Source organism: Saccoglossus kowalevskii, chromosome 11 (genome assembly GCF_978046115.1).
Source record: "Saccoglossus kowalevskii chromosome 11, keSacKowa6.1, whole genome shotgun sequence".
NCBI classification, from domain to species: domain Eukaryota; kingdom Metazoa; phylum Hemichordata; class Enteropneusta; family Harrimaniidae; genus Saccoglossus; species Saccoglossus kowalevskii.
The window spans coordinates 13,836,602-13,859,814 of NC_140651.1; the positions used below are offsets into that span (position 1 = coordinate 13,836,602).

Here is a 23,213-nt window from a genome sequence, read left to right on the forward strand (position 1 = left end):
AAACATCACAACAAAACAATCTGAAACTTTTAATAAATTTTGCTCCATGATTTTTAATTTTGCTTAAAAAAAATAGTATACTCTCAGAACAAACTTATGATATTAATTTATCAATAGCATGTCCATAAAACTACAAAGCAATATTTGAAGTGAAATCCACACATATTCATGACTGCCTTGGATATGCTGTTGCATTAAAAAAAATAAGAAGCCATAAAATTCAACTGTGATCACCCGCATATCCGAGAAAATATACAATTATTTTTTTTATCTTCCAAAATTTCAATGATTTTTAAAATTTAGATTTTATTCATTAATTCGACTGCAGTTTGCATGGAAGAGACATTCTTCTGTTCAGGATAAATGTCAGGAAAGTGTTGACGCCGAATTATGCTTATCATAATGTACATTGTTACCGTTTTTGTAAGTTCTGAGTAATGCCCATCAATATCACAGCAACATCATCAAGCAATATCTGAATACGAGGCTTGATTCCCTGTTATTGTCCGATGATTGACTGCAAATCTTTCACTTTATATTCTTTAGCGATATCTATCGTATGATCAACAGCATGGATGTCTGCTAGTATCCTGATAACAGTCTTTGTGCGTTCCCTATAAAATCAAATGAACACAGTTTAAGCATACCATCAAGCAGAGATAGCCTATGGGCATTTCAGCACCTTTATGAACTTTTGAAGCGCAAAAAAAATATACGGATAAAAATTGGCATTGGCAGGTTTAGTGAGAATATTAGCCACACAACAGTGTCAGACTAATGGAAAGTATGCAAAGCTGTCAAAAAATAATGCTAAGACATTCAAGTTGCGTCCAAAAAAATATATAAGTTCGTTGTCAGAAATTCAAAATTAGGAAACTGAAATCTTTGTTGATCTGACGAGCTTGTAGTGACACAAGGTCAAGGCAGGTCATCCAATCAAAGATGTGAATTCACACATTGGGCGACATATGGTAGTGATGAACTTTCAATCTTCAACAAGGCTCAAAGTCATGCAAGCTGTCAGAGAGATGCATTTCTAATTCTGTCTGATCTATATACATTGCTTTAAATCACTTTTTTCCTATCCACATGCCTATATATAGTTAAATTGAAGTTCACATTTTGTTGAAATCATCGCTGATATGATGTGCTGCGATCTCCTGTAGGGATCATCAGATGTAGGGTGACCTCCCCAAAAATATGGTAAATACAAGTAATACAAGTAAATACACAGTCCAGTCTGTTAATTTTGGAATGCTTTTAAGTGCAGTGTTCAAGGACGTGAATCACTGAAGTGATTTTCTATATGTTCTGGTTGCATAAAAGGAAAGATGGCAATCAAATTTCTGTATTCAATGGAATGCTCTGCAAAACAACTCTTTTCAACAACAACCACAATGCAAGGGGTACTTTATTTTGAATACATATACTTGTAAAACATGATTCTGCAGTTAGATTTGGTATTTAGTCAAAAGAAACGTTGTTGAAAAGACTAGTGTGAAGACAGTGTTCGGTTGGATTTGCATTCGATTGAAACGTCCATTGAAATACTTATAATTCACTCAAATGTTGATATATCGGTATAGCAATTTCACCTAATTTAACAGTATTTTTTGTGGAAATCAAGGTTATAAATACTTTCATAGTGTGCATGACAGTTCCTTGATGCGTCTACAAATGTGCAGAAGGTCAAAGGACAATGATTATAAATAAAAACATCATCAACGTCCTTGTTTCAAAGATTTTATTTGTTTTGAATTGAGTGGTGATAATTTGTGGCTATATAATTTTTTTACAAAATATTCATTTTCCTTAAACATATTTATGCGTTTCTCATCTGTTTCTAAGGCTATTTTATACTTGTTTGAGCCCCCATGACTTCCGATGTGAGCGAGACTGTAGGACTATTTATAACCATGATTTTCTCCAAAAGGAATAGGTTGATCCCCATTTTTTCTACACAAAATATGCTATATATAAACTTGAAAAGGCACGTGTTAAAACATGAAAAAATTTGACAAAAAGTAAAAAAGCTAGGTCATTTTAGATAGAGTTTGATAACACTTTGAATTCATCAACATGGAAGATTATAGACACATATACATTTTTGTAGCAATGAAATAAATAATACACATCAATGTCACTTAATTTCGTTTGAGCATTTTGTTTGTGAATACATTAAATAGTTGTGTACATTTAATATATTAATATTTAATGATACCCACCTGACTTTTCTTTTTTCCACATCAGTACCTCCAGCACATGACATGTGTAATGTACTGACTGCATGTTTTAAATACCGACACAGGTTTTCTAACTGCCTTATTGTGCTATCTCCTTCCAATTTGAAAAACCAACTCTTTGGAAAGCAGGACACAATCTAGAAATTAACAAGATTACAAATGTTGATCGATTAGTAACAGGCGGTGGAACAGTTGCTGGAAGACGCTCCTAATAAGGCATCGTAGATCAGTGTGGCTGCTAGAAGAGAATACTATTATAGTACAACTGGCATATACTTTTAAATAATTTTAAATTATGTACCAGGGCAGAACGATGGTTTATAGCCATCATATTTACCCTGACAATTTATCTGCCATACTTTTGTTTAGACAATGATCTTTGATGACAACAGAACTAAACATTTACTTGATGTGTTAGAATATCTTGTAAATAAAGGCATCCTGTTAATATAATGCCTAACTATGACAGCACATTTTCATTAAATTATGTTAAATAATGATGAATCCCTGTCAAATGAAGTTAGACTTTCTGATTTGTGATGCCTGCCCATGATAGGACCACATCACAGTTAGTCAAATAGTCCTATGTTTTATTGAAGAAAAAAATCGAACAATTCCTACTAGGAATTTCGTCCATGCTTTTGGGACTGTGTCAGCAAATATGACAAAAATATAATCCCTGAACAAATCTGGCATCGTTTTGGATGAGTGACTTCCCGTATAGCAGCCGGATACAGTTGTCTTGGGAGTTGCGAGCCAAAGATGACATCACACACATAATATTACCATACGTATCATCACTTACCATTCTACACTTCTCAATACTATCAAGGTTGATATCCGAGTTGTGTAAAGACAATAGCAAGTATCTGTTGAGAAGACCATCTAATGACAACTCTTGTAAGATTTCATGTGACACAATGCCATTCCACATTAGCATATTGCCTAGGAGCTAAATACAAATAGAGCAGTTTTTAAATTAGTTTCTTCAAAAAAGAAATAATCAACATAAAGTAGAAATGGAAAGACTGTAAGTTAGGGCAGTTCTGCACAAGTGAGCTTCTTACTGCACATGTGTGCAATGCATTGTAGGAGAAACAGTAATACACAACGTTTTTTATGCAATGTTGATATCAAAATTTTGAAATATAAAAAAATTTCATCAGAGCAAAAATGCGAATTTTAATCATTTTCGGACTCAATTTACCCAAAATAACAAACACATTGAAAAGATGTAATTTGTCAATCTGGCTCAAACATTTTATATTTGTATTCACCCTTCACACTACACGAAGTACGGGCTAAGATTCAAGCTAATCTCATATTGCATATCGAATAGACCCAATTGCAATTCACACACTGGAGGAAATAGTGGTTAGCAGGCGCTAACTAACGCCCAAACTTGTTAAGAATATACAAAAATCTTCAGTCATTTTAACTGGGATTACTAGGTACAACAACTAGGAAGGTATGCATGTTAGTTATACACTTATAAAATCATACCAAAGCAAATTCAGGAGATTGACCTCTTAGCCAGTGCTTGGGAGCTGTGCGTGAACACTACTATTATTACAGTACACACATTAAACTGAAGGCCTTCAGGGGAAACAAAATCAAGATTATTGGTATATTCTTTTATAGTCTAGCTTTATTAGCTGAACCTCAGACTACACTTTCCCAAAATAGATCACCTATATGTTGAAGAGAAATATTTTCAGGTAAATCTTACCTTAACACATGACCAGAACTGCCTCTGAAGAAATGCACTGGCACCAGAAGCTTTATTGTCAAGTAACCTTTAAAGGAATGATAATATCCATCAATAATTTGTACTTTTAATGATAACTATTTTATGCATAGAGAAAGTCATTATCATTCAAAATTATAAACTCAATAGAATAGGTATGTGTCACACTTGGAAGCCATTTTATATCCTGGCAACTTCTTTATATCTGTCTTCATAGCATGCTATCATTACTAAATATGTAAATCTCAATTTAATACTGTATTTGCTATTTTAGTAGCACATGTGCTTACGTAAATGATATACCGTATTTCCTCTATTGGAAGCGCATGCGCTTACGTAATTGGGAAATGTGCTCTTCTATTGGAGGTCAAATTCATCGTATATCAAGACTGAATTTTAATGTTTGTTTTTGTTTGTATTTTACTCGATGGCGTTTCCCTTCAAGCAGGTACGTTAAAAATCAGTAGTGTTAGCTGTCACCGCAAGAGGTATTTTTGTCTGTTGGCAAGAAATATGTGCGTCTCTTCTTGAAAGCGAACCTAACATCTGGTGTTTACCCCCCTACGCATTCGACAGCTGACCTCAGGTGACATGTGTCAGGTGACCTTTCCATGGCACTCTATAAATTATCTTCCCGGGATTGGCGTAAAATACATTTCCAGTGAAAAGTGTAAACAGTGTTATTTCCATATATTTATGTAATTTTCATGTTCCAATATGCAATTTACTCTGACATTAAAAAACTTTAAAACAAGTGCCCTCATCTCTGTGTGCATTGTTCACTTCAGTTGACATTTTTTTGTCTACGTTCTATTTACAGTCATCACAATTGTAATCAATTTTCGTAACATTAGAAATAGTCAGCTAAGCAGTAAAAGGTCACCATGTCTAGCAATCTCGGTGTTGTAAAGGTGATGCGTTAACCTGTGCACTGGGACCTCGTAATCAACACAGTCGAATGCCGTAGTCGTGAAGCCTGCTGATGGGAAGGAAACAGTTGGCCATATTCCGGAAGGTCTGGCTAAAGTTTGGTATATGGTTTTCTCAGGCGGGGCATCGTGGTCAAGTTTGAATGCAAAGTCACAGGAGAACCCCGACCTGCTCCAGGCAATATGTGGCAATTGGGAGGGGACAAAGTGATCCTGTGAAAATATTAATTGATCGAGTAATTGACAGTGGAAGAGAGTGAAAGTTTCACTTCCAACTTTACCGATATGTCGCAGACTTCAATCTTTTTGGCTTAGTGCCTCAGGGCTGCCAGATCTTTTTAAAACAAATACCGTTACTGCAATGCTTTTCTGTCAATAATTTGTTTTGATCAGGTCTTAGATGTGTAAATTATATACTTAAGATATTTAGACAAGTTTGTTTTAACGTAATCCATTGACACTGTAAACATGCTTTAGATAACACATCGGAAGGGCGTACGTGCCACAAATATTTTTGGGTTAAATGCACTTCTATTGGAGATGTGCTTCTAATGGAGCAAATACAGTAGGTACGTCTATGGTCAAACTATTACAGTATATAGTTTATTGAGTAAATAGTCTTGTGTTTACGATATTTATGAATCAGCTTTACATTGGGAAATTTTTGAACAAAAGCCTCTCCCCGTGTAGATGTATACCCTTGTCCTTCACTCTATTTATCACCAACACCGCAATGACTCTGTTCCAGTTCTGTCATTATACTTACGTTTTTGGAAACAAAGGAACGTAGACATCGTTGTCCAGCGTTTTTCTCATTCTGTTGACTATTGCTCTTAATAAAATCTGAAGAATAAAAACAAATCATGGTCAGAATGAATTCAGTACAAATGTACAAACAGAGGGCAATACATTATGCTTTCAAGTGATTACTTCTCTGGATAGCTTATCATAGACAAAACAAAGTTAATAAGAATCATAGTTTTTAGAAACAAAAAAATGTAGACAATGTGGGTGGCATTTTTGCATTATATCAATCACTGTAAATCGTTTATTTTCTATGCTAGGAATTTTCACAATTCGAGGATTTTATGACATTTGTGAAGAAAATTTGTTATGAAAATCACTAACATTCTGTGTCATTTTGTGAAAATTTAAAACACTAAATAGTACAATTGGTCCCGGCATGTCTAAGATATAGGTCTGTATGCAAGCACGCACAAATGCACGCACAGAGGTCTAAATATTATAATCGGTCCAGGCATCTCTAAGATATAGATCTGTATGCAAGCATGCACAAATGCATGCACAGAGGTCTAAATATTATAATCAGCCCAGGCACACAAGCACACACAAATGCACGCACAGAGGTCTAAATATTATAATCAGCCCAGGCACACAAGCACACACAAATGCACGCACAGAGGTCTAAATATTATAATCAGCCCAGGCAAACAAGCACACACAAATGCACGCACAGAGGTCTAAATATTATAATCAGCCCAGGCACACAAGCACACACAAATGCACGCACAGAGGTCTAAATATTATAATCAGCCCAGGCACACAAGCACACAAAAATGCATGCACAGAGGTCTAAATATTATAATCAGCCCAGGCACACAAGCACACACAAATGCACGCACAGAGGTCTAAATATTATAATCAGCCCAGGCAAACAAGCACACACAAATGCACGCACAGAGGTCTAAATATTATAATCAGCCCAGGCACATAAGCACACACAAATGCATGCACAGAGGTCTAAATATTATAATCAGCCCAGGCACACAAGCACACACAAATGCATGCACAGAGGTCTAAATATTATAATCAGCCCAGGCAAACAAGCACACACAAATGCACGCACAGAGGTCTAAATATTATAATCAGCCCAGGCACATAAGCACACACAAATGCATGCACAGAGGTCTAAATATTATAATCAGCCCAGGCACACAAGCACACACAAATGCACGCACAGAGGTCTAAATATTATAATCAGCCCAGGCACATAAGCACACACAAATGCATGCACAGAGGTCTAAATATTATAATCAGCCCAGGCAAACAAGCACACACAAATGCACGCACAGAGGTCTAAATATTATAATCAGCCCAGGCACATAAGCACACACAAATGCATGCACAGAGGTCTAAATATTATAATCAGCCCAGGCACACAAGCACACACAAATGCACGCACAGAGGTCTAAATATTATAATCAGCCCAGGCACATAAGCACACACAAATGCACGCACAGAGGTCTAAATATTATAATCAGCCCAGGCAAACAAGCACACACAAATGCACGCACAGAGGTCTAAATATTATAATCAGCCCAGGCACATAAGCACACACAAATGCACGCACAGAGGTCTAAATATTATAATCAGCCCAGGCAAACAAGCACACACAAATGCACGCACAGAGGTCTAAATATTATAATCAGCCCAGGCACACAAGCACACACAAATGCACGCACAGAGGTCTAAATATTATAATCAGCCCAGGCACACAAGCACACACAAATGCACACACAGAGGTCTAAATATTATAATCAGCCCAGGCACACAAGCACACACAAATGCACGCACAGAGGTCTAAATATTATAATCAGCCCAGGCAAACAAGCACACACAAATGCACACACAGAGGTCTAAATATTATAATCAGCCCAGGCAAACAAGCACACACAAATGCACGCACAGAGGTCTAAATATTATAATCAGCCCAGGCAAACAAGCACACACAAATGCACACACAGAGGGCTAAATATTATAATCAGCCCAGGCACACAAGCACACACAAATGCACGCACAGAGGTCTAAATATTATAATCAGCCCAGGCAAACAAGCACACACAAATGCACGCACAGAGGTCTAAATATTATAATCAGCCCAGGCACACAAGCACACACAAATGCACGCACAGAGGTCTAAATATTATAATCAGCCCAGGCAAACAAGCACACACAAATGCACGCACAGAGGTCTAAATATTATAATCAGCCCAGGCACACAAGCACACACAAATGCATGCACAGAGGTCTAAATATTATAATCAGCCCAGGCACACAAGCACACACAAATGCATGCACAGAGGTCTAAATATTATAATCAGCCCAGGCAAACAAGCACACACAAATGCACGCACAGAGGTCTAAATATTATAATCAGCCCAGGCATGTCTAAGATATAGGTCTGTATGCAAGCACGCACAGAGGTCAATCCATATTTCCCCGTTTTTGGACTGCATTCGAACAGAGACTAAAAAGACATTCCTTCTACTCAGCCATTGAAGGTCCTTCTCTTTATGTAGGCTCTGAAGTTTTGAATCATTTTGCCATCTACGGTTGGAGACATCCCAATACACCTGAATAAACCATGTATAGTACGGTAACAATATCGAGAATTAAGCATGTTCTCACCTGTGTTTGTTTGTTTTCAGCAGAGACTGGGGGAAAGTCATCAGCTATGCGATGAAAAAATTCAACTAATTTCTGTGATTGTGTGGATGACATAGGATCCCATACATGCTCTGCTAAGACTGTGAAAGAAACAACATACGAGAAATATTCATATTTGGAAATTTTCAATGAAATATTTTTTTTTGTAATAGTTTATTTTACAGTAGTCAGTAAATCTCACAGGAGATGTGATCTTCATAGATCAAGTTACTAGGATGTACAACCTTCACTAGCTTATAAAAGTACCAGGATGTGTGACTTTCATGGGCAAGTTACCAGGATGTACAACCTTCACTGGCTTATAAAAGTACCAGGATGTGTGACCTTCATGGGCAAGTTACCAGGATGTACAACCTTCACTGGCTTATAAAAGTACCAGGATGTGTGACCTTCATGGGCAAGTTACCAGGATGTACAACCTTCACTGGCTTATAAAAGTACCAGGATGTGTGACCTTCATGGGCAAGTTACCAGGATGTACAACCTTCACTGGCTTATAAAAGTACCAGGATGTGTGACCTTCATGGGCAAGTTACCAGGATGTACAACCTTCACTGGCTTATAAAAGTACCAGGATGTGTGACCTTCATGGGTGAAAAGTTACCAGGATGTACAACCTTCACTGGCTTATAAAAGTACCAGGATGTACAACCTTCATGGGTGAAAAGTACCAGAATGAACAACACATCACAGGTCATGATTCTAAAACTTTCACAATTCCATGTCTTGGCTTGAAATATAAATCATTTACTCAATTAAACAGTATGATGAAAAATCACTATTTTCAACGACGCATACCGTACATACACTTCAAAACACTGATCATATACTTACAAGTTAATTTTGGAAGAATGACTTTTTCTACAAGACTTGGCATGAGCTTGTTATCAAGGTCTTCTTTATCAATACCATCATACTCTCTGAATCCATAAAAAATCAGTGATTCAAACCATCTCATCTCTTCAATATCAACACAATGTGGCTTTAGAAAAAAAAGTAACACAAAATCAGTTCTGTGGTCACCTGTATATAAACATTTGCAACAGAAAATACTACAAACTGGCATAATCATGTAGTGCCTACTGACCTCAAGGGGGTTCCAATTCAACAACTGCAACCTTATAAAAGGAGAAAACAACTTGGGTAGACACAGAGATATGTAAGCTTCTTTATAGCTATCCGAGTACTGGTGCTTCCATTTTTCAAAATGAGGCTTGATACCCTCAAACGTAGAAAACTCTTCAACCACATCTTCAAACAGGCTATAAGACGACGCTAACAGGCTTTCTGAAAATAAAATCACAATGCCACAACTCATCACATAACATTCCGAGTCCCTATGTGCACAACTTTGTCATTTTTATTGAGCAATCTCATCAGAACATTTGTCATACCGTACTTATCCGGGTAAGAGCCCATGCCTGGACAAACGCCCACCCCCCACTTTTGACACAATAAAGAAGTTGAGGTCATATCCGGGCACACGCCCAGGGGGTCTTTTTCTACACAAAACAAAAAAAACTATTTTCTATTCGTTAACTGTTGACTTTCTTGAAGTCTGTCATGATACTTATAAAAATTTCACCGTGATTAATAAGTGTCGACTCGAGTCTGATAAGAAAGCAATGTCATGATTTGACCTTCATGATGAAATACTAGTAGTGATGTCATTCTTAGCCAATCGGTAAAGCAGATGCATAAAGGTCAAAGATGATTGCTAGACTGTAAACAAAAACATCGTGCGAGTCGTTTGCCGCGGCCCAATTTTTCTTGTCTCTTTATTCTGATTAGACGTGAATTAAAAGAGCCAAACTGACAGACTGCGAAATCCGTGGATTAAAAGTGTTAAGTCCAAATTGTGTGAGACAATATCGACGAACTTCAGGAATAAGTTGTAGGGATTTTGTTCGACGGCTACAGTGACGCCGACTTGGACATTTGAGGGTTTTGAGTTTGACGAAGATGGCAATGAACGTACAAATAAAGATCTGAGAAATTTTTTCAAACAGCTATGAATTTTTACTGTGTAAATTTGTAAATTATTATTGATTTTGTATGCCGGTTGATTCGTAATTTGTCGAGACCGGAAATCATTTTACGCAGTTTAACCCCTGACATTTTAATTCATTTTGAGTTCACACGTATGCAAGTTGGGCGTGTTTGTTGGCGGGAAAATCCTAATTCAAACCATTCTTCACTGTCGTTTTTTTTTATTATTTCTGGTTTATTTGCCACATTATAAGCAATAAATTATTTTTGTTTACTTCAAATGTTGCATATTGTTCACTTATTTCCATTGCATGTTTTCATTTGCCCGCAGTGATAGAGGGACTGTGATTTGCCGTTCTATTCCCTGCCGCAGTTTGATCTGCGTGTTGTAAATTTTCGTGAATTTTCGTGTTTTTTTGCTGGGGATCTCCTGGCAAACGCCCACCCCTTCTTTTTGGCAATTTTCCATGTTTAAGACCCTGGGCTTATACCCGGATAAATACGGTAAAACACACATGCTCCACATTCAAAGACAGAGCACAACAGAATGTCAACTGTAGACTACTGTAAAATCATTTATTTTCACTGACATGTAATTTCACTATTTTAATGTTTTTAACATTTTTACTGTGTTTTAATTTCACGAATTTGTCAAGGAAACAACGAGTTTTATTGTTATTTTACGTGTTCACGTAGATTTAATTTAGCAGATTTCACTTATCAGCGAAAATAGCGAAATTAAAGCCCAGTGAATAATTGATACATTTACAGTATAAGAGAGGAACAATCTTGGATCAATATTGTAGATTTATTGTTTTTCAGAACTTTATAAGGTGTTATCAAATACTTCCCACATACTACCAGTAGTAGAAGACTTGTTCACGTGTTAAAACTATTTAAAGCTGTTCAAGTGAACAGTTAAGCATACGTGTCTGGTACCACATACACAGCTATGAAGAGATTACATAGTTTTTTGGGACAATCCTTTAACTTCATTGTCCTGGATGGCGTTCAATCACAGAATGAAATCTTGTCCATGTATAATAACCCACCTGTCTCTCCATTGAACCGTACAATCTCACTGTCCGGCACTTCATCATCACTTGAAAATCCTTCACAATGTGCATTATTTGTACCAATCGACTGTCTATATCTACGCCTTCTTGCCCTATGTTTAAAAACATATATTATCTTAAAAGAGAATTTAATACTGCACAGGTGTGAAGTGGGTACTCATGGTAAACATTTCAAGCAATCATATTGTATCACTTTAAACTGGTATTGTCAGCAACATTTTTTGCTGAAAATTCATCAAATTTCAAGAGCTAGTCAATTTCATTCAATAAATAAATAAATACAATAAACACTTGTCTCTGCTATTTTAAAATCCTGCTTTTGATGCGTGCTAAATTCAACTAACGGTATCCTGGGAAGTGCGCAATGCTTTGTGCTAAGTGTGATTCAAATTAAAAGAAGTATCCTTTAAAGAAACAACCTGAAAGTTTGATAGGCATAGCATTTGTTTAAGGGATTTAAATGTGCAATGATACCCCCCTAAGGGACAGTGATTAACTGAAACATCTCTTCATTTAGTGGGAAGTCAAAAATGATTTCAATTACTGTTGTTATTAAAGGTTTGTTTAAAATTTTTTTTACATTCTTTCATTCAGAGAGGGGGGTTGGATTTTGAAACAAGCAGCCTGTCGGCTGAGATAGCTCCGCTGATAGCAATGCACATTACAATTAAAGAACAGAAGATATCATTAGAAAATAAACAATATGTATAGTATCAAAGCAATGGGACTTGCTGTTTTCAACAAGAAGTCAAAAATATCACTTTTCACTAAAAATGACAAAAATAATCATAAAAATTAGATAATTGAAGATATCACCACGAAATTAACAAATCTGAAAGAGGTCTACATGTAGTACCTATATATGTAATATAAAAGCAATCGGACTTGCAGTTTTCAACAAGAAGTCGAAAATATCACTTTTTACTAAAAATAACAAATTAAAATATTCACTAAAATTAGAGAATTAAAGATATCATCACGAAATGAACAAATCTGAGAAAGGTCCACATGTAGTACCTATATATGTAATATCAAAGTAGACAGCGGAGCTAAAAATGGACTACCTGGTATGCTATTTCGCGTACATTTTGATACCAAGAACCCCTAGGATTCATATCATCAAATACAAAACAAACATCTTTTAAGTATTTCGCTTTTCAGCAAAAACTACTCAGAGTACACTCAGGTCAGATCATCAATATATTCTTACAATGCAATTCCAGGAAATTAGATTAAAATAGCATGAAAGATCACCTTCTGGCTTCTCGTTCTGCCTGTCTTCGTTGCTTGGCATTACTTTCATATGTAGACCGATCCCTTCCATGTGCATCCAAGTTTGGTGCCACGGCAGCTTTGGTTCCTTTCATCTTGAAATCTTCAGATTGATCCTTGATATCATCTTGTCTCCTTTGTATCAACTTGCTAGATCTTTGCTTCCACAAATTGTGCATCTGTGTCTCCAGTGAGTTTATCTGTGGCACCTATAGAGCAGAACAAAACAGGCCAAATGAACAGATTGAGCAAATCACTCTGGAATACAATATGCGTCTCAGATCCAATTACTGTAAAAAACTTTATTTTAGCTGGAGTTAATTTTCGCTGAATAAATTTTTTGGGTTTTTTGTATGGAATTTATTTTCACTGATTTTTGACAAGTTGAATGTAAAATATAGGAAAACAGGTATATTCGCTGGAATATATTTTCACAGATTTGAACCTTCAACGAAAATAGCAAAAATTAATTCCAAGCGAATTCACAGTAATACATATGCGTAGAATTTAATTTTGCCATTTTCAGGAAGGATCAGCAAAAATTTTTTTTCTTCTATTGTTTACATGGACTTTATGACAAATCAGACAGAAAAAAATTGCACGTGTCAACTGGTCAACCCAATTTTACCCCAGCTGCTTTTGCCCGTTTTTCTCCTCTTTGCTACTGGAAAATCTATTTTCAATATTATATATTTTTGAGCATATTCAAATAATTTGTTCTGATAATGAATCTTCATAAAAACATTAGGATATGATTTACGGTGAAATAAAAACAAAAATGGCATTCACTCGATGAAAGTTTTTAATTACCAATATGCATAAATCCGTAATGTATTTTTCATTAATTTATTTTAAAAATTCTTCCACGTTTGCTGCCAAAACAACATTTTCATGTTTCCATCAATCATATTATAAGGGTTCCTCTCCAGATACAAATTATTTAAACACATTTTACAAAAACACTCAGTTATTCACATTTGTTGTCCAAACATGCCTTACTGAAATATTCTACCAGTATATATAATTTGGCTTGGGTAAAAATAAGTTCTTTTACAAACTATTACATTTGTATCCTTTGAGACTATAAATGTTAACTGGCTATGAAATTTACTAAAAATGCACACAAAAAATCTGATCTTTTTATTCATACAACGTCAAATTTTCAAATGAGACACATACTGATTCCAGACTGAACAAAGACACTGAGTCAACTAAACAAATGTCTTTGCATTCCCCATTATTATATAGGCCTGTATATACATGTACATTAACTCTAGATGCCAAGAGAAGACCCAAGTGGACAAAAACTTGACTTCAGCTGCAATACATGTCTGTACATTTCTCAGCCTCGTTGGCAGCTTTGCCTTTCCAGAAACTCACCAATTTTCAGAACAAAGCTAGTTCATCCAGTACAGAAAAATTACCAAAATATTTATCATAATGTCAGCTGATAGATTATTTAATTACTAGACAATTAATGGTAGGGTAACCAAATGATATATAAACTGAAAATTCGTTATTTGTACCGGTAAGTAGAGCTTCTTGATTTAAAAGGGCGATGATCACAGTTTTGACAATTCTGTTGAATTTTGAAAGTTTCCAGAGAGAAAGAAGTTTTCAATTTGAAGCTTGTAACCATTTCTGAGTTTTAAGGTCAGTATAAAACTATAATTCAGAGGAAGATTACAAAATCTTTGTTTTAATTTTGCTACCCATTTGATGTAACAGGTTTGTTGTCAAACTGTCACAAAACAAGGCTTCTTTTGTCTCTTCGTTAGTGGAAAGAGGTGGAGAATTATGAAAATGAAATTTGAAGAAGAAAAAGACACACAAACTGAAATGAAATTGAAACACCACATGTTGCAGAGACACCATAAAAACCACATGTCATCTATAGATATTACATGTTAGAAAGAAGTCCCCCAAAAATTGCACTTCTCCACCAAAGTTTATCAATAAGTGAGAAAATGGCAGTTTTTATTTAAAGTTTTTTGCTATATACCACGCAATTCTCACTTCTCACTCACAGCTTAAAAGTTATTAGAAGCATTTTTCTACCAAATTACTAAAAAACGGCCTGGAAAGTTATATGTTTAAAATAGAGGTGTGAATGAATAAGATTTTGGGGGCAAAGGGGATAGATATCTGACAAAAACCCTGTTCATCATAGAAAGTGAACAGTACTTGTATACAAATCTGATTGTTGGTGCCCCACCCCCCTAGAAAAACTAGGATGTAAATGACGCATCCTCTGGTCAAGTATCCCCCTCTCAATAATTTATATTCCCTAGGCCAAAGAGACGCACCTTCTCATTGAGACATTCTACCAAGTCTCTGACATACCCCCTCATCTCTTGAAAGAATCTGTACTGCATCTCCATCTCGCCAAATGATCTTTTCAACTTCTCCGAGCCATCCACGGACGTTGATAAACTGTCCTGTATCACATCCATCTCACGCTGGTGAGCTCGGTGAACTTCATCCAGGCTGTTCAGCCTACAGATTGGTTTTGTAAATGAAAAGGAAGTGTTTCGTCTTGAGATCCGCTGAAACGAATTTCCCTAACATATATAGCAGCCACAAAAGGCAAACTTTTCAATGCATGTGACACTACAGGGTTACACACAAAATAACGGAATTGAATTGAAATTTAAGAAATGGAAGATGTGCAATAGTTTGTAGGAATCAATTCAATCAGGGTCATGTAAATGTCAGTGGTTCAAATGATCTTGCAAATCTTTGCAAGTCGATACCAACTTTTACATATCCAGTGGCATTCTGCAATCTATATTAGATTAGAAGTAGCCAGGCTTAATTTGTAATGACAGTGATATGCAAATGTCTCTTATACACACTGCTGAGGCACAGTTTTCAAAATATTGGAAATTCAATAAAGTACAACGTAACTTAATTTGTCAAAAACGACTTAGATCAAATTTATCCGAAATGACAAATGCATTAGCACTACTAACAAGATTATTGACCTATGTTTTGTTGTTCGCAGTTATTTACACACAAACCTTAACAACCTCAAACCCCAGCCTCCCAGCCAATGTAACATTTTACATATACATACATGTAGCCAAGATACATGCGTAACAAGTTGTTGGTTGGCCGCATCTAGAAATACCCTGGTACAAACTTCTGACTAGTTGCATCATGAAATATCTATCAAGCATTGCAACAAAAATTAGGTATTCGATTTTTTTAAACCTCTGGGTCACATCTGATGATGGACAGGGCCATGTCTGAGACACACAGCCCTATTTCAGTCAAGCTCTCACTGACTGAACTCTAGCATTTGCCCAGACATGTAATCTGGGTGTAATCAGAGAGAATAATCAGGATGATACACCCTGAGTAAGCTGAACATAGATAAGCATATCTACCTGTCCTTCAGTTGTTTTTTAACCTGATCTAAAGTAACAGAAGGTAAATCTTTGGGAGGCATTTTGGTAAGAAGTGAGGATGCGTTTTGTGTTGGACTGGCTGCTGCACTGTTATCACTGGCAATGCTGAATGGATCGATGCTCATCAGTGGTGGTGGTAAACCTAGGGGGTTCACAAAGCCACTCTGTGCTAGATAGTTCTGATAATTCAGACTTGTTTGTTCTTCGGTAGCATTTTGAATCTGTCAACAAGAGAAGAAATTGTATAAGCAGTGTTTATTTGCAAAACAGAATTCTCTGTTCAATGTCACGATAATGAACCAGTATTTTTTTCTAAAGTTGGTATATGTACAACTATTTTTATTCTCCGTTTTTGACTTGTGGAAAAAGATGGCCAGTTACTCACCTGTGGTACACTAGTTCCTTTCTTGATCTGTTCCTGTTCCCATCGCTTTAGTTCTTCATCATGTTCCTTTTCACCATCATCACTATCAACTAAGTACAATTGTTAATGAATTAGTGCTTTGGAATTACACCAGAACATGCACTGTGATTTACTTAAACATACTTCGGTGTAATCGTATTAAACAATTTACAGATTTGTATCATCTCAGTCACCTTCCAAGAATCTTGCAGAATAAATCAAAGATGGAATAATCATATACCTTGTTCAATTGCTTCAATAACTCGCTGTCTTTGTGTCATCGCAGGTTTGACAGTAAAACATATCCGCTCCTCGTCACTTTCATCTTCGTTATCACTTCTATCGTTATCATCCTCTCTCACTAGTCTTGATGGATTGCTTTCAAACTTCTGAGTGTCATCCACTGGTATGAAATCTCCCATTTCTCTAGCTTGCTGTCGACGCTTCCTTGCTGCATGGATCATAGCAGCATCAGGGATTGCTCCTGAAAACGACATCCAAATATAATTCAGGCATGCAATAAAATCAGTATTGCCCGCAGGATACGAACAGCATGGCAGTACCGTCACGCTGGACTAACACCATCAAATTGACTGGTATTTTACTGCTTGCAATGACTATGTACATTTTTTTTTGCAACAGTGCTTCAAATTTCTGAAGAATACTGACAATACAAACCGAACATCATGAAAAGCTAGTAGTACTTCCGAGTCTGAGCACAGAAAATAGCCACAACCACCATCTTACCAAGTACATCAGGGGTTTTTCGCCCTGATACTCTTTACCGAATTGCTGATTGAACTTTCAAGTCATAAATATATTTGTTGAGCCTCGCACTTCCGTACAACATGAAATCTTTCTTGAATATATTTTTCTCTGTGAAAACATCCCAGCAACACCAGCTGACAATGTGTCTGGATACCAAATACACTAAAATTACTCCACAAATATTTCAATGGTGATAGATACACCGTTAAAATGGCGCAGAAACTTTCTGATATGGAGTTTCCAGGTCGATCCACCAGGTCGCTCCACTTCCTCGTCTGTGTGTGCTTCCTCTTGTTCATTTTTTCTAGAAAAACCCCTGTATGTGTACATGTATGCTAATTGTAAACCTTGTGTGAGCCACACATTACTATCTGTTTTTTTGACATTACCTATGCCTCAAGGCAAATCCAAATGTGATGCAGAGTTTGCATTTTAGCTTGATGTTAATTAACTATCCTCATCAATAGGATAAGACAAAAAATTTTAACTGAAAAAACAGGAAGCTTTCAGCGCCATCAAACATTCACAAATCATATATACAATGTCTTTACAGTAATTTTTTTTCAAAATAATTGAAATTGAGAGAAGCTTTCAGAAAATGTATACTATAAATAAACCATTTTTTTCTTTATTATTAAAATGAGAACATATATGTGTAACTATACATTGTATGGTTAATTTACCTGGTCTTAGATTACTGAAAGGACTTTTGAGATCATCTTCACCTTCTTGAACTTCATCTTCTTCACCAGGCATTATGACAGGACTACTGACTTTATTTCCATTTAAAACACCACCACCAGCAACATGCTCCGTTTTTGCAGTTGTACGCACACTTGCGTTAGCTGGTGCACTTGTTTTGGCTGTTTCTGGTTTCTCATCTAGGCTGCTAGGTTTGTTTTTTCTTTCTTTGAATTTTTTAACATGTTTCTTGCTATGTATTGTTCTTTTTACTTGGAAAACTTCTCCTTCACCTACAAAAACAATTATACATTGTGCTAATTGCGAGACGATGATAAAAACTTAGGGCAAATGTGCATTTTTGGTATTACCAATTTAAATTATGCGAATAAGTTAGAGTTCTTTGAGGTTATTTTTGCTAGTATTTTTGCTTATTCACAAAGTGTTTATTATGCACATTTCATGTTTTTGAATACATCGATAATCTCGCTCAGCAGGTCAAAACGTAATCAAAACTTTCTTCAAGTGTCCACAGATTGATTAACGTGTTCATGGAACTTGCGCAAGATGATACTAATGTTGGATCTTTAATGCATATTATCAAAAATATCAAAGTTGCATACCTCAGTCAGATAAATTTTCGTTAAAATATATAATAATATATATATTTTATTTGAGTCAAATAAAATATACTACTATACTATAATACCTCAATATGCTTTGCATTCTAAGATTGACGACACTACATCGTCACATAACAAAATTTGTGGCACACATCTCTCATATTAAAAGGAGGGCACAAAAGATAGCCACATAAGATCATAATCTAGGAAATCTTAAGTGACCATTTTTTAGTTCTTGCATATAGTACTGAACACACTGCATTTCAGTCAGTCAGTCCATGAAGCTTTTTTTAGCTCCATGGTCAGTCAATGACTGGTTATGTGATTCTATGAATAATTCAAAGATATGTGTGGGAAAATTTGTAAATATGGTAGGTATATGTGAAGAATAAAAAATATATATATTTAGTATTATAGACCGTGTTGGTAAGATATATTAATTCACATTTATTCAAGTATGACGACTATAGTAACAGGGAAAGAACCAACGGATAAAATACGAATCAAAATGATTCCGTGTTCAGGTGAATACACGAATTGAAATTTGACGTTGGGGGGACGTCGTGCCTTGCAGGTTTGGATTGTACTTTATAACAGTTAATGTGTTTGAGCACATCGACTACAACTACTTTACCTTCTTCATCGTCGAAACTCAGCAAATTACTTGATGACGACTTAGAAATCATCCCACTGCCTCCACCCATCAACGACTTTTCGTCCTTCTTCTTTTTCACTTTCTCGATTGCAGAATATGCATGTGTTGCCGGCTTTACATCGTCGATAAACGGTATTCGGTTGTCGTTTTTGCTTTCCTCTTCGTCACTACTCCCACCTCTCTTTCTGAGGTTCACGTTTTTCCTCTTTTTAAACATTATCTATTAACGGTAATCATGCAGCTCCTGAATAGGAAAAACTATACACAGTAAATTTAGCCTACCGCAAAAAACACGACCAAATCCTAAGTCGCGGTTTACGAAGTCTCGATGTTCACGAGAGCTCGGGTACATAACAAGCTATTTCTAGCTTGTATTTACGAAATATATAATTTGCATTTAATAATAAATCATAATGATTTAAAATCGTTGAAATATTATAAAATTATTTTATAAAAACTAAATCATATAAAGTAGGCTACATTGGTTACATATCTTATATATTTGAATCAGCGTCTACTAATGCATTACTATAAATAGTAGCTGCTGAGTAAAAATCACCTGACCATAATATAAGCTCAGGGCTGAATGAATCATTGTAGAACTTGGGATCGGTCTTTCGTTTAGTGTTTTGTAAGACACATTTGCGTTTCTGTGAGCATCGCTACCGTTATTTGAAGCAATTATGGCTATGTGTGGTGGAATGAAACAGGTGGAACAGGCAACCCCGGAGGTTCAACAATTAATCGAAACAGTGAGTTGTTTTAATTTATTTCATGTTCAATCATTTTGAGTCTAACTTCTCAACAATTCATTTGAGCAATGAAGAACTGTTCCCGTCGTTCAAGGTCATGACAAGTTGCATTGTCCATGTTATACTCGCCACACCTAGTGCTAGCTATTATTAACCATGGAATTGCTGCTAGGATCCTATAAAGTCATGGTTTAATATTAAACATAGGACAATTTGGACAAAATACTTACATGTGTAGCTGTGGTTTTGCATCGTTGTTGAATCTGTCAGTATATTACACTGCAGCGTCGGTGACAGACGAATCCCAGGACACACACTGACCCCAAATGACACGAAACTATAGCTAATATATATTATGAGCGATCTGTTGTTTGTAATATTGCAAATCAAAAGTCTAATGTATGTACATGCACAGTCCTTCTATAGACTGACTGTGGTACATGTAATATTTCAAGCAAAATAAAAAACAACCGTCATTTTAAGTCATTATGTGTAACAGTGTATATATTATTTGATTATTGATGGTTTGTGCTTGTTCCATGGTGTAATAAATATTGTTATAAAGTTACCTACGTGGTGACTATATTTATTCAAAGACTATAGAGAATGCATGTACAGTCTCTCTATAGACCACAGTCAGCTGGCGCACATCTGATATAATAAAATAAATGTGATATTTACTATATGGGGGCCGCCATCTTGAATGATGCATAAAACTAAATAAGTTTCACAACTTGTCTCTTATTTAGTTTTATGCGTCATTCAAGATGGCGGCCCCCATATAGTAAATATCGTATTTATTTTATTATCACGTGTGCGCCAGCTGACTGTGCTATAGACGAACTGTGGTACATGTAATAGTATTTCAAGCAAAATAAAAAACAACAGTCATTTTAAGTCATTATGTGTAATAGTGTATATATTATTCTTTTCTATAGTCTTTGATTTATTGTACTTGCATCGTACAGCTCCAGTAAACAAAGTGTGGCTTGCATAAAATGGCGCCCTCTATGATCATCATGTTTTACAATAATGTGGAATACTTTATTTTCGCTGGAATTAATTTTCGCTGAAAAGGCTTTTTGGGCATTTTGTATGGAATTTATTTTCACTGATTTTTGATGAGTTTAATGTAAAATATAGGAAAAAATGTATATTCGCTGGATTTTATTTTCACGGAATCATCCCTTCAGCGAAAATAGCGAAAATAAAGTATTCTACAGTAACTCCACTGGGATAAAACAATGCACTTCAGCTACCAATGCTACAAGCCAGTTGGTAATGATTATGAGTAATTTATAGTTAACATTGAAGATTTAATGGTCACACGATTAAATCATTTTGGGACGGAAATTACACTAAAAAATCCAAGCCGCTAAATACCTTTATACTGAATATTTACAAAAACTTCAGTGCAAATTTCTAAAAATGTAATGAGTTTGATATCGGTGGACATGTCTGTACATTATTGTTGAGCTCTTAAACTGTCAAGATCATGTTTAATTCTCTACTGTTTTATTTCTAGTATTTTCATCCAAAGCCATTAAAGTCTTAAATTGGTAAACTGAAATATACTGTCAATATATTGGCAACTTTCAATTCTATGAATGATTGCATAACTCATTTTTTTTGGTACTGTTTAGTGGATCAGCACTGGAAACATGAACATCTAAGTGGTAAATATTATTATATATTTTTTAATTGCTTTTAGGTTAAAGTCAAAGTTGAGGAGAAGGCAGGAAAGAAGTTAGAGGTGTATGAAGCCAAACTATTTGCAACACAATTAGTAAATGGTATCAATTATTTTGTTAAGGTATGGAATTTTTTATGAATTTATTGTATGTTGAGCAGAGTGGAGATAACACATAACACCTGACAGTCAGACCAATCAGAGAGCACCTTGTTTTTAGACTGGTTTACTTAATTCTGTCTTTCATATATGCTTTGAATGCACCATACATCCAATCACTGACTGTATATAGGTTGAAATTATACGCTGATTTGGCATATGTGCTATTTTCTTGAAGAAAGTAGAGTGAAATATGAATTTAGTTATGATAAGATACTCAAATGATGACATTTTTACTATGTACCGTAACTGGATATCTGTTTCTGGTTGCCCATCTGTTCGATTGTCAAGACACAAACCTTCTGGAGTAACTTGATGTTTTGAAATCTCATAAAATATTATTTGGAAGAATCATGCATACATAAATAAATGAGTGTTTGGTTTTGTTATTATTCCAGGTGCACATTGGAAATGGTGAATATATCCATGTCAGAGCACACAAAGCCTTCAACCAGGAGAAAACCGTCTCATTCCATAGCATTCAAGATAAAAAACAAGAAGCTGATGAATTGGCATACTTTTAACATTATTGTCACACTCTGTAAAATACATCTATATGAATCCCTTTTTTTTCAGTCCCTTCGTAATCTTGCTCCATCTATGAACTGAATAAACCTGTAAACAGAACAGAGTCCTTTTGATGAATACTGGCATTTTGAGATCAATACCTTAACAATTGGAATGGTTGTCATCTGTGTATGGGCGATGCAACTTGTATGGCAATCTAACGTGAATGTTGTTTCAAGCATCATTTTTGGAAAGAGATATCATCTATGACATTGTCAACTTATTCCAACCAATCAAAACCTACGTTTCATTCTGCATACAATAAATAATTCACTTGTCCTATCCTCAGATTGGAGCTCTGAAGATGTAAAATCCATGCATGAAGTTAGAGGCAGTTTTCAAATTCAGGGAAAAAAACAAGTGCTGATATTTTACTTTGAAATAGCACAAGAATTTTTCTGCAGTTAATTCATACCATTGAGGGCGCCATTGTATTTCATTGAATAAAATGCATTTGTACCTGTTACATGCAAATTGGAATTTTTCTGTCTTCCAGATTTTTATTGATAGAGCAAGTTATTTCTACCATACTTTTGTATACTCCTTTGTAGTTAATAAATAACATTCTTTAACATTATGCAAGTTTTATTTTCTGTAAAGGAATGCTACAGTGTAAGATTACAAAATTGTTTTCATAACATATATTGGGTACACATGGAAACTTTGTGATACATCAATTCATCTTTCTGGTGAATTGAAGCTAATATCACCCATATTATCCTCATTTTTATTGAGAATTGAACTTAAATTGTGGATTGGAGCAAAATACCCCTGATAACCA

General features: G+C 35.5%; 2 protein-coding genes across 2 annotated transcripts; one reads left to right on the top strand and one right to left on the bottom strand.

Annotated features, from left to right (window-relative positions):
* Positions 1-37: 37 nt before the first annotated feature.
* On the bottom strand, positions 38-19,620 carry LOC102808415 (PAX3- and PAX7-binding protein 1-like). Its single transcript, XM_085504877.1, has 16 exons — positions 19,244-19,620; positions 17,989-18,279; positions 16,779-17,021; positions 16,520-16,608; positions 16,114-16,355; positions 15,031-15,220; positions 12,707-12,933; positions 11,429-11,544; positions 9,475-9,674; positions 9,222-9,369; positions 8,349-8,467; positions 5,686-5,762; positions 3,973-4,039; positions 3,049-3,195; positions 2,226-2,380; positions 38-614 (listed from the first exon to the last, which is right to left on the bottom strand). The coding sequence occupies exons 1-16, from the start codon at positions 19,479-19,481 to the stop codon at positions 500-502; spliced, it is 2,664 nt and encodes an 887-aa protein (XP_085361003.1). The 5' UTR covers positions 19,482-19,620; the 3' UTR covers positions 38-499.
* A 182-nt stretch (positions 19,621-19,802) lies between these two features.
* On the top strand, positions 19,803-23,009 carry LOC100372568 (cystatin-B-like). The gene is made up of 3 exons (XM_002733765.4): positions 19,803-20,016; positions 21,728-21,829; positions 22,264-23,009. Exons 1-3 carry the CDS (start codon positions 19,948-19,950, stop codon positions 22,387-22,389), a joined length of 297 nt encoding a protein of 98 aa, XP_002733811.1. The 5' UTR covers positions 19,803-19,947; the 3' UTR covers positions 22,390-23,009.
* Positions 23,010-23,213: the final 204 nt, after the last annotated feature.